The following is a 19134-nucleotide window of genomic DNA, read 5'->3' as shown; positions in this document are numbered from 1 at the left end:
CCCAGAGAGAGCAGGCTATAAGTAGCAGATTTTGAATGAGAGTATATGAGATCATCTAAAGTAGATCAGTGTGAGAAAGGAAAAGGACTCAGGACTGAACCCTACAGAGTACCAGCACTTAGCGTGAGCCCAGCAAAGAAACCAAGAAAGAAGAGTTGAAGAGGTGGTAGAAATATCACAGGAACTGGGATAGTAGAGTTTCAGGAAGAAAGAAGTAGTTTGTACTATTAAATGCAACAGAAGATCTGTAAAGTAAGAATTGAAAAGTTTCCATTGGATTTAGAAAGTATGATGGCATTGATAATCTTAGAGTGTTGGAAACGATCAGTGGAGTGGATGAAGGAGTGTGTTAAAACTGAGAAAAAGATGGCCAGTATAACCTATTTAAAAGAGGTTGGATGAATAGGAAGGAAGAGAGGTAACAACTATATGATATGGACTTGGGATAGGTAGATGGCCTTAGGTAGAGTAGGAGAGAGAGAAGAGGCTTGACCGTGTTTATAGACTGAAGAGGTGGGAGCCATTAGAGGGGAAAAGATAAGTGTTATGGGTTAACCAAAATAATTTGGCTCAAGAGCAGACAGCTGGGCATAGGATCAAGGGCACCGGGAGAGGAGGAGGTAAGAACAACTATGTATGTGTAGAGAAATTTGTAACAGGAATGAAATATTAAAATTGAGGGGAATCAGACCCACTGGTCGCAGATTTCTTAGTGAAGGTGATCTCTTAAGAATGAGGTAGAAGTGAGGATTAAAGAAGGGACTTCATGAAACCAGTAATGTTTGGAATACTGAGGGAAAAGCGAAAAGAAATGGTGGAAGACTATGAAAGCTTTAATTAGTAGTGCTGAGCACTTAAGGTTGTAGACCACAATTATAGTGATAACAGTCTATATTTTTGTGTAATTGTTCTCCAAAGTGCTCAGTGCCTGGGTGTAGAAGTCGAGAAGGTAGAATGTATATGGTTTTCCAAGGCTGACATTTTATTGGGTAGATGAGGCTAAAGGAAATAGAAGATGCAGGTAGTTCAAATAACCAATAATGCAGTGGTTGGATAGGGAAAGAAGGGGAGTTAGGAGAGGAGAGATAGGTAGGTTAAAATGAAGGGATCACAGGAGTGGAGAAGTGAGAGGTAGAAAAGCAAGTTGGTAGGAGAGATAGGATAAGAGATTTTGGTCAGAAATGAGATCTTAAGAGTTCAGGTATCTAATATGGAATAGCTCCAAATATTTACAGAGATCCAGGAAGGATTAGGTGCTGAAATGGATTAGAAGTTAAAGGTCACATGAATTTAGAAATAAAAAACAATCAGGCTGGTCTGTTAGAGTTATCTGCAGTGGAGTGGATAAAGGAGTGTGTTAAAACTGAGATCCAGCTTTCCCAGGACCATAGCTGGAGTTGGATAGAGAAAAAGATTGTAAGCAAATACCAGTCTTCAGTGAATGTGGGGAAATGACCAGGAAGTAAGCATATGACAAAGATTAGGGACAGATAAAGGGCAGTATGACATCTGCATCAAAGGGAAATGTGTTCTTTCTTAAGAGTGCAGGAAGAACCAAGACAATGCTAAGCCTCTGTCCATACCACCCTTCCCCACTGCAGCCTTTCTGGCTGTGCAGTGTAAGCGGTGTGACAGGATGAACAGCTCCCACCAGAAATTAGCTTTAACTAGAGCAGTGATATAGCAAGCATCCTATGGAGAGATGAGGATGTAGGGGAGAGGTTCTAAGATCTCAGTGGAAGAAGCATTACACTTAGAAAGAGCCAGAAATGAGAAAGTACAAAGCAGTCAAGATGTAGAGGTGAGGAGATGCCTTCTTTTGTAGCTGGAGAAATATAGGTAAGTGTAGTATGCTTGAGACTCGTGGCCTCAGCCATCCTGACTTGGGCACAAGTTATTTTAGTACAGAACTCTGTCTGAATGTCCTAAGGGCTTCGTCATAGGAACATTCCTAAAAGAGCAGAGGCTGTTAGGAGAAATTGTAGAGGAGAAGCTACATCCTGTGTCTGCACAACACTTCTGGGTGGTGTGTGGGTAGTGAAGGTCCAAATTTGGACAAGGTGGACCACAGAGATCCAGAGCAACACTGTAGAGTCTGGTTACATATGATGATTTTTTTAAAAAGCCAACCTTACTTTGGAAGAAACACATACAGCATTGGGTGAATGAAGAAATAGAGCTTCATGACCAAGAGGACATTGGAATCTGAGTAAACTTTTGGTCTTAAAGTTATAAGAAGAATGTGTGGTTTGAAAGTGAGTACAGAAGCATATATTTTGCATCAGGTAGCTGAATAGCAGTCTCTTGTGACTGAGGATGATGTTCCATGTTTTTGTGTGTGTGTGTGTGTGTGTGTTTGTATTCTGAAATGACTAAGAGTCATCTGGGATCAGCAGATTTTAACTCCCTGAAGGCCTAGTGCCTAGGCATTCAGGTACTTACTGAATAAATGAGTGAATACATGGAGGTCAGTATTCATACTGATTTATTGTTTTTGTTATTTCCTTTTGACTTCTGTAGTAGTTTGCTATAATCTTAAATTTCTAATTCTTTTTTTGAAGATCTTCTTAATAAATACTTGACATAGGTGTATTGTCATTTTCTAGATAAGGAAACTGAGTCTTTAGGAAATTAGGGAGCTCATCTGGTGTCTCACAGCTAGTAAATGATAGAACCAAAACTGATGTTATTTCCACTGGATTTAGAAGGTCCAGTGCTTTCTAGTATACTAGAATTAGAGTATTACAAACTGAGGAGTAACCTGATGTTTTCTGAATCTTTTTCTGTCCTTCCTTCCTTAAAAAAAAAAAACCCAAAAAACAATCAAACTGTAGTCCTGTGCACTCATATAGGGATATTCCTTTTTCTCTTATCACACAAGAACCCTTATGACCCAAGATAGCAACACTGTTTCCTCAGCCTCTACTGCCACTGACCAATGTTGCTCCTGCCCACTTTATATCTAGGCAGACCTTGGTCAGTGGAGCATTGTTCCTAGAATAGTCTTCAACTGAGTAGTTTACTATCATTTCATGAATTTTTTATGTCTCACATTTTTAGATTGCCCTCACATATTTTTGAAGTAAGTTTTAAAAAGTGATGAAATACCTATAATATAAAATATACTATTTTAACCATTTTTAAGCATACAGTTCAGTGGCTTTAAGTATATTCACATTGTTTTGTAACTGTCACCACCATCCATCTCCAGAACTTTTTCATCTTCTCATTTAGTTTCCTCAGGGTTGATAGCAGGAATTCCTCCTTGAAGCTATAAGCTTGAGGTCCCCATTTTCTTGCTGCTGGATTACTTTCAGCTCTTAAAGACTGCCTATAGTTCCTTGCCACTCAGCCCTCTCCATAAGCCCTATACTGACATGGTAGTTTAATTCTGTAAAGCCAGAAGGGATGAGTTTCTGACTCTCAAGGAGGGCCTGGGCCCTCTTTTAAAATCTACCTATTTAAGTCCAGCCCACCAAGGATAGTCTCTCTTCTGAATAACCCTAAATCAACTGATTTGGGACCTTAATCACGTCTGCAAAAATTCCTTCACTTTTGTCCCTATAATATAATCATGGGGGTGACATCTTTCCATATTTTGTTGCTTAGAAGCAAGTCCAACAGGTTCCACACACACTGAAGGGGAAGGGATTATGTGAAGATGTGAATCTGGCAGGTACTGATGGTGAGGGCACACACTACAGTCTTTCTGCTATAGTTACCTTTTTTATCTGTTTCACAGGGATTTTTGTCAGCAATTGGACACCCTTTCCCCAAAATGATTTTTAATCATGAAAGGAAAAAGAGGATTTGGGATTATCTTGAATTTGAGGAAGAAGAAGACAAACAGTTAGCAGGGTCTATGGCTTCTCTGGCATATCTGGTATTTGTACAGGGCATCAGTATTGATCAGCTCCCAATGGTCTTAAGGTAGGAGTTAGTGTTTGGTTTATTCATGTCTTCTAAAATGAATGTCATCAAACTTATTTATCTAATGTCTAATATATTTTTATTAATATTGTAATACATTTTAAATGAAGTATGAACAAAAGCTACTTTTATTCAAATAATAAATCTATAATCTGTTAAAGCCAGTAGTAGTCAAATAATGAAAAAGGGGATGGAGTTGAAGAAGACAATGATGGAGAATAATGGGGACAAGATTCAGAAAGTGTTATATTGGGCTTGGTTTTGAAGCTGTTGGGACCACCCTGGACTAATAAGGGAGGGAATTCGCCATTTACCCATGGGGTGGTCTAAATTACCATCTTTTAACTGGATTGCTACTTTAATCCTGTGTGGATGTTTATATATCCACTGTCAATCCCCTTTATCTACCTCATTCTCAACTTGCTAGAAAGTGAAGCTTTCAAGTAGTCTAATAAGTTGTATGACAACTCCTAATAAAACAGTATTTACATAATAGGAATACCACAAGGAGAAGAGAGAAAGAAAGGGATAGAAAGTCTCTTTGAGAATATAATTGTTGAAAATTTCCCTAGTCTGGGGAAGGAAATAGACACCCAGGTCATGGAAGCTCAGAGAGCCCCCTAACAAAAGGAACCCCATGAAGACAGCACCAAGACACATAATAATTAAAATGACAAATATTAAGGGTAAGGAGAGAGTATTGAAAGCAGCCAGAGAGAGAAAAAAAGATTACTTATAAGGGAAACCCCATCAGGCTTTCAGCAGACTTCTCAGCAGAAACTTCACAGGCCAGAAGGGAGTGGCATGAAATAGTTAATGTATTGAAACAGAAGGATCTTCAACCAAGCAACCTATCATTCATATTCGAAGGAGAGATTAAACATTTCCCAGACAAACAAAGGCTAAAGGAATTAATAACCACTAAACTGACATTATAGAGTATGTTAAAGGGACTTCTGTAGATAGAAATGTTCTTAAACCTAAATAGTTTTCAGCAGTGAAAATAAACCCACAGTAAAGGTAGTAGACCAATTCTTACCAAGCAAGTAACAAAATTGAAACAAAACAAAAGTAGTAAAACCAACTATACACAAAATGAGTCATGGGATACACACACACAAAAACAGATTATGACATTAATACATGAAGAGTGGAGAAGAAGAAAAAAAGAAGTGCTTTTAGATTGTGTTTGAAATAGAGCAATCACCAACTTTAAATATAAACTATTAAATTTTTAGGAATATATCCATGAATCTAATAGTAACCACAAACCTAAAGCCTGTAAAAGATATACAAAAATTAAGAGAAATCCCTTCACAACACTAAAGAAAACCATTGAATAACAAGAGAAGAGTATAAGAGAGGAAGAAAGGAACAGAGAGGAACTATAAAAACAATCGGAAAACAGCTAATAAAATGGCAGTAAGTACATATTAATAATTACCTTAAATGTAAATGGACTGAACGCACCAATCAAAAGCCATAGAGTGGCGGAATGGATAAAGAAACAAGACCCGTTTATGTGCTCCCTACAAGAGACTCATTTCAGACCTAAATACATATACAGACTGAAGGGTGGAAAAAGGTATTTCATGTAAATAATAGGGAGAAAAAAGCAGGAGTAGCAGTACTTGTATCAGACAAAATAGATTTCAAAACAAAGAAAGTAACAAGAACATTACATAATGATAAAGGGGTCAGTCCCACAAGAGGATACAACCATTATAAATACCTATGCAGCCAACATAGGAGCACCTAAATATGTAAAGCAAATACTAACATAACTAAAGGGGGAAATAGATTGCAACTCATTTATTTTAGGAGACATTAACAAACCACTCACATCAATAAATCAACCAGACAGAAAATAAGTAAGGGAACAGAAGCACCAAACAACACATTAGATCAGATGGGCTTGACAGATATCTATAGAGCAGTCCACCAAAAAGCAGCAGGATACACATTTTTCTCAAGTGTACATGGAACGTTCTCCAGAATAGATCACATACTGGGTCACAAAGAAAGCCTCAATAAATTCAAAAAGATTGAAATTGTATCAAGCAGCTTCTCAAACCACAGTGGTATGAAACTAGAAGTAAATTACACAAAGAAAACAAAAAAGCCTGCAAACACATGGAGGCTATACAATATGCTTCTAAATAATGAATGGATCAATTAAGAAATCAAAGCAGAAATTAAGCAATATATGGAGACATATGAAAACAAAATACAACAACCAAAATTTTTGGGACACTGCAAAAGCAGTTCTAAGAGGAAGGTACATAGCAATACAGGCCTACCTCAAGAAACAAGAACAATCCCAGATAAACAGTCTAAACTCACAGTTAAAGAAGTTAGAAAACAAGGAACAGTTGAAACCCAGAGTTAGTAGAAGAAGGGACATAATAAAGATCACAGCAGAAAGAAGTAAAATAGAGAAGAATAAAACAATAGAAAAAAATCAGTGAAACCAAGAGCTGGTCTTGAGAAAATAAACAAATAGACAAGCCCCTTGAGAGATTATCAAGGAAAAAAAGAGTACACAAACAAAAATCAGGAAAGAATAAGGAGTGGTCACAATGGATACCACAGAAATACAAAGAAGTGTTAGAGAATTCATGCAAAATTATCTACCAATGTATTGGACAACCTCAAAGAAATGGACATATTCTTAGAAAAGTACAACCTTCCAAGATTAAAACCCAGGAAGAAACCGAAAATCTGAAGAGACCAGTTACCAGCAATGAAAGTGAATTTCTAATAAAAAACTCCTAACAAACAAAATCTCAGGACCAGATGGCTTCACAGCTGAGTTCTACCAAACATTTAAAGAAGAGCTAATACCCATCCTTCTTAAAGTATTCCAAAAAGTAGAAGAGGAGGGAATACTTCCAAACTCATTTTATGAGGCCAACATCACCCTAATACCAAAACCAGGCAAAGACACCACAAAAAAAGAAATTACAGACCAATATCCCTGATGAACATAGATGCACAAATACTCAACAAAATATTAGCAAACTGAATTCAAAAATACATCAAAAAGATCATCCACCATGACCAAGTGGGATTTATTCCAGGGATGCAAGGATGATACAGTATTCATAAATCAATCAGTATCATAGACTTCATTAACAGAAAGAAGGATAAAAACCATATGATCATCTTAATAGATGCTGAAAAAGCATTTGAGAAAATTCAACATCCATTCATGATAAAAACTCTCAACAAAGTGGGTATAGAGGGTACATACTTAATAAAGGCCATATACAACAAACACACAGCCAACATCATACTCAATGGCAAAAAGCTGAAAGCTTTTCCTCTAAGATCAGGAACAAGACAAGGATGTCCACTCTCACCACTTGTATTCAACATAATACTGAAAGTCCTAGCCACAGCAGTCAGACAAGATAAAGAGATAAAAGGCATCCAGATTTGTAAGGAAGAAGTTAAACTGTCACTATTTGCAGATGACATGATACTATATATCATGATACTAAGGACTCTCCCAAAAAACTCTTAGTACTAATAACTGTATTAAGCAAATTCACAGGATACAAAATTATTACACAGAAATCTGTTTCATTCCTATATGCTAACAATGAACTAGCAGAAAGAGAAATCAGGAAAATAATTCCATTTACAGTTAGGTCAAAAAGAATAAAATATCTAGGAATAAACCTAACCAAGGTGGTGAAAGACCTATACTCTGAAAAAACTATAAGGCACTCTAGAGAAATTAAAAGAAGACACAAATTAATGGAAATCTATCCCATGTTCATGGACAGGAAAAATTAATATTGTCAAAACAGCTCTCCTGCCCAAAGCAATTTACAGATTCAGTGCAATTCCTATCAAAATTTAAGTGTCCATCTGTAGATGAATGGATAAAGAGATGGTACATATACACAATGGAATATTATTCATTCACTAAAAAAAAAATGCTGCTACTTGCAAAAACATGAATGGATCTAGAGGGTTTTATGCTCAGTGAAATAAGCCAGGTGGAGAAAGACAAATGCCATGTGATTTCATTTATTTGTGGAATATAAAAACTAAACAAAACAAAATGAATAAAATAGCAATATAGAAGTCACTGAGAAGTGACTGGTGGTTACCATGGGGGTGGGGGATGGGTAGGTGGTTGTGGAGGGTGAATGGATAAAGGGGCACAAAAATTCTCAATCATAATATAAGTTGGTCATGGGGATGATAGTACAGAATGGAGAATATAGCCAGTGATTCTGTAACATTTTACTGTGTTTGACAGATGGTAACCGCACTAGTCGGGGTGGGGATTTAATAATATGGGTAACTGTTGAAGCACTGTTGTATACTTGAAACCAATATAAGATCGTATGTCAACAGTACTTCAATTAAAAAAAAAGATCTGTTAATGAAAACCCTTTAGTGGTTTCTTATTACTCTGTGAATAAAGTCTAAATGCCTTCACCTTAGAGAAGCTTATGCATGATCTGGTCTCTCCTTGGTTGTCCTGATTCACCTCCTGCAACCTTTCCTCTTGTTTGCTATGCTTTAATAACACTCTTGCTTTCTTGTTCAAATGTGTCATGAACCTCCTGCTTTAGGGCCCTCGTATGTGCTTAGAACCATTTTTATCCTTAAATGTCACTTCATGAGAAAAGCTTCTGTCCACCCAGCTTAGATTGAATCTTTCTGTTATAATTACCTTGACCTTGTCCTTTTTTCTCACAGTTTTATCAAAATTATTTTAAAAATATGTAACTTAACAATGTAACACCTTTTGGAATTTAAGGTCCATAATAATAATGATTATGTATTTTTCTTGTTGGCCTTGGGTGTATTTCTTTATGTACATTTGTATATTTATGTATTACTATACCTGGTGATATATTTGTATGTAAATATTGCAATAATGGCTATTACTTGCATGTTCACCATGTATTGAACATTATGCTAACAGCCTTATATGCATTTTCTGATCTTTATTATCACTATGAAATAGAACATTATTTCATTTTACAGGTGAAAATAAAAGGCTTAGACAGGTTAAGATACCACTCAAGATCATATAACTAATTAGTGAGATAGGTGGATTTAATCGTAATTAGTTCTGTCGATCCCAGTGCCTATACTCTTACTCAAACTCTACCACCAAAATGACTGGTATGTATATTAGTTTGCTAGGGCTGCCGTAATAGAATACCACTGGATAGTAAAGTCTATACCCTGGGTAGCTTATAATAGCAGAAATGTATTGTCTCACAGTTCTGGAGGATAGAAGTGCAACGTCTCCAAGGGTGGGTAGGATTGTTTCCTTCTGAGACCTGTGAGGGAGAATCTTTTCCATGCCTCTCCCCCAGCTTCCTGTTGTTTACTGGCAATCCCTGATGTTCCTTAGCTTGTAAATGCATCATTCCAGTCTCTTCATGTTCATGTGGTGCTCCCCCTGTATGTATGTCTCTGTCTACATTTCCCTGTCTTATGAGAACACCAGTCTTATTGTGTTAGGGCTCACACCAATGACCTCACTTTAACTTTTACCTCTAAAAGACCCTATGTCCAGAGTAAGGGGTTTCCTGCTCTGTCCCTGCCTCTCCCTACACCAATTTTTTTTAAAAAGGGTACCTCAAAATAAGTTCATATGCTGAAGTACTGGAGGTTAGGACTCCACAACGTATTTTGTTTGAGGAGGATACGATTCAACCTATAATAGTATTTGTGTAAATAAAATTTCTAAAAATTATATGTATACCTAACTAAAAAAAAAAATATATATATACACACACACACACACATGGTTTTTTTGTTTGTTTTTTTTAGCCCATCGTACCTTTTGCAATTTAATATGGGGCATATTGAAGTCTTTTTGCAAAGGTAAGATCATTTAGATGGTATCTCAGAATTAAATAGTAGAGTTAAAATAGTCCTTGTCAAGAATAGGAGACACTACCTTGTCTTTGCCAGGCCCTAATTAATTGGTTATTTTATAAGATAAAAAATAAATATTTAAAAATATTTATATAAATGTATATAGGCTATATATGAACTATAAATGTGAACCAAATAGTCAAAACAGAGATAGAAATGAGTTAGGTTTTACAACAAAAGCTCTTTGATTTTAAACCCAAGATAATACTAAAACATTGTCTTTCAGTCATGTTTCTGAGGATTTTACCCCCTATTTCAAAAGTTGGTAAATTAAAACACCCTACTACAGCCTCCTCCACCAAAGGAGGGTTAATTGATAAAGGAAATTCATCTATGTTTCTGCTTCATGAACACAATCTGAACTGCATCAAAAGGGCAGTGTCTTGACCACACCTTTTTATAGGTCAGGTCATTGACAGTGATATCAGTCAACAACTTTTCTGATTTGAGGCACCACAAGCAAAGCTTTATCATTAAAAATTACAAAATAATGGGTATGCATAATTTTTCCAGGTATTTAAGAATTTTGCAAAACTATCTGCTTTGTTTTCCTTTAACATGTTAAATTATCTCTTGAGATCAGTTACGACCTTTTAGTACTATCCTCTAGGAACACTAGTGACAGTTTATCAATCCCATCTCTTCCCAGGTGAATGAAGATATGTAACATGGCAAATGTCCAAAGCCTTGGCCTACAAGGCAGGAATTTCCAAGGGTCTTTTGGCCCAAGTAGTTATTAACTCTGTAAATTTACTATATTATGTATGTCTTAATGATTTTACATTCTTTTAACTTAGTTTCTGTTATATTCATACAGGAGAATATATATTAATTTGAACCTTAAAGTTCTATACTCTTAAGATTTCTGAACTATTTATCATTGAGCCAAAAACAACACTTTTAACTTCTTGCATGGTTAGGTTAAGAACCTGGAGCTTTATGTTTTTTGCCGTAGATCTTGATATTACTTAACAATGATTGTGAACCTTTTTAAAAAATATTTTCACAAATGGAACACTTTTTTATGTAAAAAGATTTGAAAAGATTTTATCGATTAATCAACTGGAATACATAGTATTGTATAAGATATAATTGATTTCTTAGCTTTTACTGTTGGAGATCTATTGATTTGATACCAGGAAATAAGCCTTAGTGGGCTGATTTTGGTTGGATTTGAATGTCAGTAGCTAAATCAAAACACAGATCAAAGTTGGACTAAGAATTTTGACTTACGTTCTTTAATAGAATTTCTCCTTAATAAGTATTTTTAAAGTCTTTAAATATCAGTTTTTATATTTCCTAAAATGAAGGATCATTATAAAGCAATTTAGAAAATCATGTTGATAGATTTTAATATTCTCTTCCAGAACAGAAGAGTCTGTTTTCTCCAAAGGATTGGTAAGATTTGTTTGCACCTAATATGACTTAAATACATAATCATGTCAACAAATACAGCTGTTGACTTTACCATACATTTATCTCTGCATACATTTTAATTTGTAGGATCTGTTGGAGAATGGTTTATTAAGAATAGAAGATAACAGTCTACTTCACCAGTGTTTAGAAATCAAGAGTTTTCTTACTGTACCTCAAGTAAGTAAAATATCTTCAACTCTAAAAGTAGTCACTCTCCTCTTCTGAACATAAAAGGTCTATTTAGACTCCTCTCCCACTTTCTTGTCCATATCCTTTGAAAACTCTAGTGCCATGCTGTCCAATAGAACTTTGTCTGATGGTGGAAGTGGTCTGTTACCTGTGTGGTATAGTATGAAAGCCATTAACCACATTGAACATTTGATACGTGACTAGAGTGACTAAGGAACTCAATTTTAAATTTAATTTAAATATCTCTATGTGGCTAGTGTCTACCATAGTGAACAGCTTAATGGTTAGTGAAAAAATGTAACTCTTTTTTTTTAATACTTTGTTTCTGTAGGGACCTTGAAAAATGAAGCTCTTTTACTTTTTTCATAATTCAAGTCCTCAGAACTTCCATCAAGGACTGCATAATTTAGATTATATTTTTTGCCATGAATGTATTACATTTCTGCATATTTGATTTCATTTTTTGCCACTCCAGACATAATTGAAAATTCATTTCTAAATTTACACTTTGTGACACCCTACTCAGTATTACTTCCAAATGGATTGTACTTAGCTTCCCTGTAGACATAACAGTGGATTGAAAGGCTCAGGAGAAAATTTACTTCATTTTTAAATCTCCTACCCTCACTTCTCTGAATTTTTAACATTCACCATTGATAATATAGTTGTTTGTAGTCAGTGTTAAATGTAAAATGTTAACACCTGAATTTGAAATTTTTTTTTATTTCCAGGGCTTAGTCAAAGTAATGACACTTTGCCCCATTGAGACACTGGTATGTAAGTCTTTGGGTACTAAATGAGTTACAGTGAGAAATTTTAATATGTAATTTAATCTTTATTTGGTTTATATAACCATATTATTTGTTCCATTTTAGAGGAAGAAGAGTTTAGCTATGCTTCAGCTGTATATTAACAAGTTGGATTCACAAGGCAAATATACATTATTTAGGTATGTATCAAGAATGGTTAATTGTGAAGTATGTGGTTGATTAAGGGCCAAATTAATGCTATTTGATTATAACAGGTTTTAGTATTTCAGTATATTTTTAATGTACTCCAACTCAATGTGGAGGCCATATTATAATAAATTCTTTTATCTGTATGGGTAGAGAAGGGTTAGTCAAATACTATGGATACATATATATTCCATGAATAATAGTATGTTTCAATTAAATTAATTGAAATACTCTAAAATTGACTTAAAAGATTAAATTGAGATTGGTCAGGCTCCTGCTAGAACTTCACATGGTCAATAATCTCCATTATTCACAGTTGAAATTAATGGTTCTGGAGTTATAACTTTGTCTATTCACTACAATTTAATAGTTTAGTTTATTAATAGTGCTGTTTGAGGGGGACAACATTCTAGGAACACTCTGTGTTAAAGATCAGCAAACTTTGTTTAAAGGGCCAAATAGTAAATATAGGCTTTATGGGTCACACAGTCTCTGTGGCAACTGCTAACTTTGTCTTTGTGGTGCGGATGAATGTGTTCCAATAAAACAAAACATGCAACCGGCTGTATATTTGGCCTTCAGACTTTAGTTTGTTGACACCTATGTAATAGAAATGAGTTAACAGATTTGGGCAGTGTTAAAGTGCTAAGAAGTCTTGGGATTGGTCATTAGCACTCCTGATAATGTCTTTTCTTCATTTCTACCAATAGAGTCTGAGTGGGTTCATGAAATCTCAATTTGATGCTGAGGTCTTACACCAGCTTAGGTCTTATTTCCTGTTCTGATCTACTTGTATCCCTACCAAGAAATCTTCCCCCCTTTTTTTTCTTAAGCTAGTCATACTGAATTTCCTTTCTTTGCAATTAAGTTAGTTTAACCAGAGTAGTCTACTTTCACAGGGAATAATTTGGGGAATTTTTAGGCTAACACAAGTGCCCATTCTTGCCATGTTAAATCATTGCAACTATATGCATAAAAAGATTCCAAATTGGTCTAACATAAATTTCTTATTGGAAAGCTCCAGTTAGAATAGAATTTGTAAGAACAATAAATATTAACAGGTGACTTTGTAATTGGTTCATCACCTTGCTAATTCTCTTTGCTAGTCTTTGTATTTCTAGAAGTAACACATGGCCCATTTCAATTTATAGAGCTTTCATAATTATTTATTTATAATGCAGTCCAGGATAATGTCAAATGTATCATTATTTTGCTTTTAAGGTGCTTATTGAATACAAGCAATCACTCAGGTGTGGAGGCCTTTATTATTCAAAATATCAAAAATCAAATTGATGTGTCTTTAAAGGTAAGAGCATAGCTAAGGTGTCAATTATCAATTTATTTTTTAGGATATATTCATTTTTGGAATATATTAATGTGGGTATTTGTCTTATGGACTTTATCTCTAGTATTAGGGAACTTATTTCCACCATTTCTTTTTTTAAAAACCTGAATTTTGAAATTTTGTTGACTACAGATTTAAATTGTATTAATTCTTTGGGCTGATACAAATTCTCTTTGTTTTGCTATATACTTCTGAAATATTAATGGAAGCTTAAGTCTAATCTGTTTCTGATGCTTAATAATTTCATATTGAATTCAATTTCCAATTGAAAACAGAGTAAGAGAACACACCAGTGTTCTGAAACTGGTATAGTTTGTTCTGGATATCTGGAAATAGTGAATGAGAGTGGAAATTAAAGTTTAAAAAATGTATTTTAAGTGTGTAATGTTTTTGTAGTATCAAGGTATTAGAAAAACACATGAATTTATCAAGCTGTTACTTAAAGACTTCCCTAATTTTTCTTTTGTTTTTCAGGGAACATATAACAAATGGTTTACAGGACCATCACTGATTTCCCTTCTAGATTTGGTACTCTTTCTCCCAGAGGGTGCTGAAACAGATCTACTGCAAAACTCAGACAGGTGGGGTAACCATCACTAAGGGTCACTTAAAAAATTAAGAATAAAATGGGAAACCCCTGCTTAGGGAACCTGAACTTAACTAATAAAACATAGTTTCCTGTGATTTTATGATCTATTGTTAATTCATAAAATTACATAAGAATTTTTGTGTTTAAGTAATTAAATACTATGTAAAAACAAAAAACTATTCTTTCCAGAAACATGACCAACAGTATGAATTTGTACCTTTGACATGCCCAGCATTGCAATGTAACTCACAGAGATTTGTGGCTATAGCAAAAAAAAAGAAAACAGGAATTTTTTAATTCGGAAAGAGATGATACTCTCAAATATTAAATGTAAAAAGACTCCCATGGGATAAAATGATGAATCATAATTTTCACAATTGTATTTTATGAACTTGAGGAAAAAGAGTGTAAGTTATTACTGCTACAAAAGATACGTATAGGGAATAGTTTCAAATGGCAACATAATTATAAAAATACACCCAAATTTTAACTTACTTTGTTGATTAAAATTGCTATCAATTATATAAAACTGTACTGTAACAAATTATGTATTTTTAATTAACAGGATAATGGCTTCATTAAATTTATTGAGATATTTGGTTATCAAAGATAATGAAAATAATCAAGTAAGTGAATTGTTTGAAAAAGAAACTGTGAGTATATTCAAAATGTATAGGGAGTGTTCAGGTTTTCTTATCAATACCTATTTAAGCCAATATTTAATAACTTAGCCAGCTACAAAGGCTGGGAGAGGTGCCAACAATTATTCTGAAACCTCAGGTTAATTCTCAGGAGCCCTTTCGTCCCCATCCAGCTTCCCATTCCCTTTCCTTTTCCTGGTGAACCTCTGCTGTTTTGCTGTAAGCATAGCTTAGCCCTGTTAGGTAGATAAAAGTTTTAGGTCCTAAGTTACTAACCTTTTGAGATCAGCATGTATTTGGGTGTCTTGTTCAGTTGCCTCCATATGTCGTTCATAATGTAAGTCTGGGCTATATAAAATAAGATCATCTGATAATTTGATGTACCCTCATCAGCATGACTAATTGAAGCATGTTAGCAGCACCTTTTGAATAATGTGTAGGAAGTTGGATTTTTTTTTAATAGTGCATCATTAGGGGTATTCAGTAAAGAAAACTATTTGAGGGAGATTTGTCATACAGTAAATTTACATTTGCTCTTTATCTTTCTCTCTACCTACTCTGTTTTAATAATTGTTTTTCCTGTATGTATCATTTCTTTAAACTTAACTACCAGAATCACATGTGTTGTTAATCTGGTTGTTTTGTTTTGTTTTGTTTTGTTTTGTTTTGTTTTGTTTTGTTTTAGAAAGTAATAAAAGAATGAAAGTAATTGAAGGGGATTGAGAGGTATTATGATTGGCACACATGGTGTTGGGGGGATTATGGGGAAGACAGTGTAGCACAGAGAAGGCAAATAGTGACTCTGTGGCATCTTACTACACTGATGGGCAGTGACTACAATGGGGTATGGCGGGGACACAATAATATGGGTAAATGTAATAACCACATTTTTTCATGTGAAACCTTCATAAGAGTGTATATCAATAATACCTTAATAAAAAAAAGAATGAAAGTAATTGATATTTATATAAGGATGCCAAAGAATTTTTTTTCTAAATTTAAGTAAATCAAGATTTGGAATGAGGTATATGAGAAGAGTAGTAGTTTCCTTCCCTCTTGACTGAATATAATAGATTCAATGATTGGACCTAGTCATCCCTCTTCAACCAAAAATAATTAGTTACTATCATTGACTAATGCTTACTCTGTACCAGAGTACTTTTTTCCTCTAACATCTTTTGTGAACATTTTCAAATATACAGTCAAGTTGAAAGACAGTTTTACAGTGATCACTGATTTACCTACTACTAAGAATCTACCATTAGCATTTTACTCTATTGTGTATCCTTCTCCTCCACCTGTCCGTCTCTTATATTTTGATGTATTTCAAAGTAAACTATAAACATCATATTTTACCCCAAATATTTCAGCATGTATTTCATTAAGTAGAGTTAAATATCTGTCAATAATTTTCATTTAAAGTAAAATTTATGTAAAATGAAAAGTACAAATTTTAAGTATATGTTCACTGAATTTAACAAATGCACAGACCTGTGTTATCCAAATCCTTATCAAATATAGTACATTACTATCACAAAAAGTTCTCCATGTCCCTTCTCAGTTAATTCTGACCTCATCATTCCACACTTATCCCCACCCATGGATAGTGGCATCCACTATTGTGGCCAGGTGCTATATTATCATTTAGTGTTTACAATGCTGTATGTATTCTTTTTCACTTTTCATAAGTAAATGTATGCACAGGAAGGATCTTTAACGTGCAGAAGGGCACATGCCTAGTAAGTGGTAGAGATAGCTGTGACCCCAGGCAGTGACCCCAACCTTTGAATCACAAACTAAATCCTGACTCCTAAAGGAGCTTGTGATAAAAATAGAAAAGATAAGTAGAATTCTGCAGCAATGGAGGCCCTGAGGCTTCAGGAATGTAAGGTAAGGGTAAAGTAAGAGTTCTTAGTTCTTCAGTAATCAGGAAGGGCCAATCTAAAGATACCTGATTTGTCTGACTGGAAGAAGAAAAAAAATCTTCATGAAGAGTGATAAATTCATTAAGGTATGGAGCACAGTGTACGACAGGGATCAGCAGTTGAGCCTCTGCCTAAGAGACAAAAGACAGAGCCATTTAAGCACTCTACAGTGTCTGCTATGAAACCCTCAGATAGGCTGCTTCATTTTTATTTGGCCTGAACATCGTATGGGGAAGAAAAGGATATAACCAGCTGATAGGCTGCTTTCTATATGGTTTTCAGAGAATTTTCTTAGGGATCAAATTTCCAAGGTATTGCCATGTGAGTTAACATAGAATTACCATACCAAGGAAGTCAGCAAAATAATCTAGTTCAAGATGACAATATGATATCTTTGAGGCAGCTTAGGAGCCTGTGGCTCATGAAAGCATGTCTCCCAAGTGCAATTACAATAGGTCATGTATATAAATGAGAAATCTATCTACTGTAGTTAAAAAATGACAGCTTCTGAGTTTTTAGAAATTTTGACTAAAGGAGGAACAAAATGACATTCTAGTGATGCTGAGTAGTTTTATTCTTAAGGACTCCAAACAGTACTATTTTGACAAGTTAAGTGTGCTGAGAGAAGGTAACTAACTAGTCAGATGAAAAGATGAAAAGAAGGGTATATATAGGAAAAGTAAATGAGAACAGAATCATTCAAATACAAAACAAGTGTTTCATAATTGAATAGTAATCCATTTATTTTTCTATTTCAGGTTATTGTCAACTGACTTAATCTTTTCATAAGTCATTCCCCTCCTCATCCTAGTATTTCTTATGTCCTTACCTTTCTGCATAGGTTATAGGTACCTTCTTCCATACTTCAGTGTCACAAAACTCTTCTTGAACCTCTAACCTCCATCTCTACTGGTAAAACCAACTTAGTTTTTCGACACCTAGTATTTTCTATTACTTGATAGGTTATCTTTAAATAAGTGTTAGTTATTTAGGGTTGAAATAATTTATGCTAATACACAGTCCAGAATAATTTTATCCCTTCCCTTCTATTGTATCTACTCACATCTTTTTCCATCCACCTGCTTACCCATTCTTTTTCCTAAGTAATTTGTGATGATAGTATTTAGAATGAAAGCAGAGTCAAGGGAAACAATCTGAGATCATAAAGGCCACAAGTATCACGAATTTTTAAAAATTGAATTATGTAATGTATGTATATATGCTTTTCATTTAAGAAAAAACTGTATGTTTTAGTATCAGGCATAAAAACACATAATTCTGTCAAATCCATATTTTGGATTCTCATTTAAATTATTTCTTGAAGATTAAAACATATCCCTTGTGTGCTGTTTACAGAGCCAGATGGCTTCAGGTAATACACATCCCTTAGTATTACAATTAATAGAAGTTCTACAATATTACTTCATAATGAAGTCATAAATAAGGAGGAAGGGGAAAATCGGGTCTTACTCATTTTCTTCTTTTTCATTATCATGGTTGACTATATCCTTGGCAAAGTCTCTGTCTTCTGGCAATACATTTCATTGTGGTATAGAACTGCCTCGTCTTCCTTCTGTGAGATAAGCTTCAGTGAATATTGAAATGTCAAGTTAAGCTTTAAAACTGACAAGATTTCGAACCTACACCTTCAGTGAATCTACTTGTGTATAAAATTAAAAGCAAGCATTTGTGAAAACTTGAAATTTTTATCCTTATTATAACTTTAAAAAAATCTTGTTACTTTTTCTGGACATTGAAGATGTAAGAAATCTTAAAATGCTTTTCTTTGTAGTATTTTTTTTTTAAGATCTTAATGTAAGAGAGAAAAATACTCTTATTTCCCCAGCTTGTTCACTCCTACTTGCTTCTAAAAATGTTATAGTTGCTCATCATATGAGATTTGTGGAATTTTACTGAACAGAATGTGCAACAGATTTTCTGTAACCTAATTTTGGCACATGTTCTGATTACCTGATTATAAGTTTTATGACTATGGGTTTTGTATTAAAGTAAATTATTGCCACTAAAAACAGCAAAAGTCTGAATAAAGACTCCTGGATTTTCACTGTCCAATACAATAGACAGAAGCCACATGTAGCTATTTAAAATTTAAGTTATTTTAACATTTTTAATTAAAAAATTAAGTTCCTCATTGGCACTGGACAGGGCTATTCCAGATCACCGTATCTCAACATGTAGTCCTAGGCAAATCACCTATGCATTTGGT

General features: G+C 34.4%; 1 protein-coding gene across 5 annotated transcripts in view; it reads left to right on the top strand.

The window, feature by feature from the left end:
* The window catches only part of GLMN (glomulin, FKBP associated protein), a 40954-nt gene that overhangs the window by 14280 nt on the left and 7540 nt on the right, over window positions 1-19134 (top strand). For 4 of the 5 annotated variants that reach the window (XM_073234276.1, XM_073234275.1, XM_036997957.2 and 1 more), the window contains 9 exons: window positions 3743-3930; window positions 9739-9792; window positions 11214-11244; window positions 11350-11439; window positions 12183-12224; window positions 12327-12400; window positions 13629-13713; window positions 14227-14333; window positions 14907-14967. In XM_073234276.1, the coding sequence (XP_073090377.1) occupies window positions 3743-3930; window positions 9739-9792; window positions 11214-11244; window positions 11350-11439; window positions 12183-12224; window positions 12327-12400; window positions 13629-13713; window positions 14227-14333; window positions 14907-14967 (732 nt within the window). The remainder of the gene's footprint in view (window positions 1-3742; window positions 3931-9738; window positions 9793-11213; window positions 11245-11349; window positions 11440-12182; window positions 12225-12326; window positions 12401-13628; window positions 13714-14226; window positions 14334-14906; window positions 14968-19134) is intronic. The other variant, XM_036997958.2, reaches the window with a different exon arrangement.

Source organism: Manis javanica, chromosome 4 (genome assembly GCF_040802235.1).
Source record: "Manis javanica isolate MJ-LG chromosome 4, MJ_LKY, whole genome shotgun sequence".
In the NCBI taxonomy this organism is placed as follows: Eukaryota; Metazoa; Chordata; class Mammalia; order Pholidota; family Manidae; genus Manis; species Manis javanica.
Note: the sequence above shows the minus strand (reverse complement) of the source record. Positions and strands in the feature narration are given on the sequence as shown.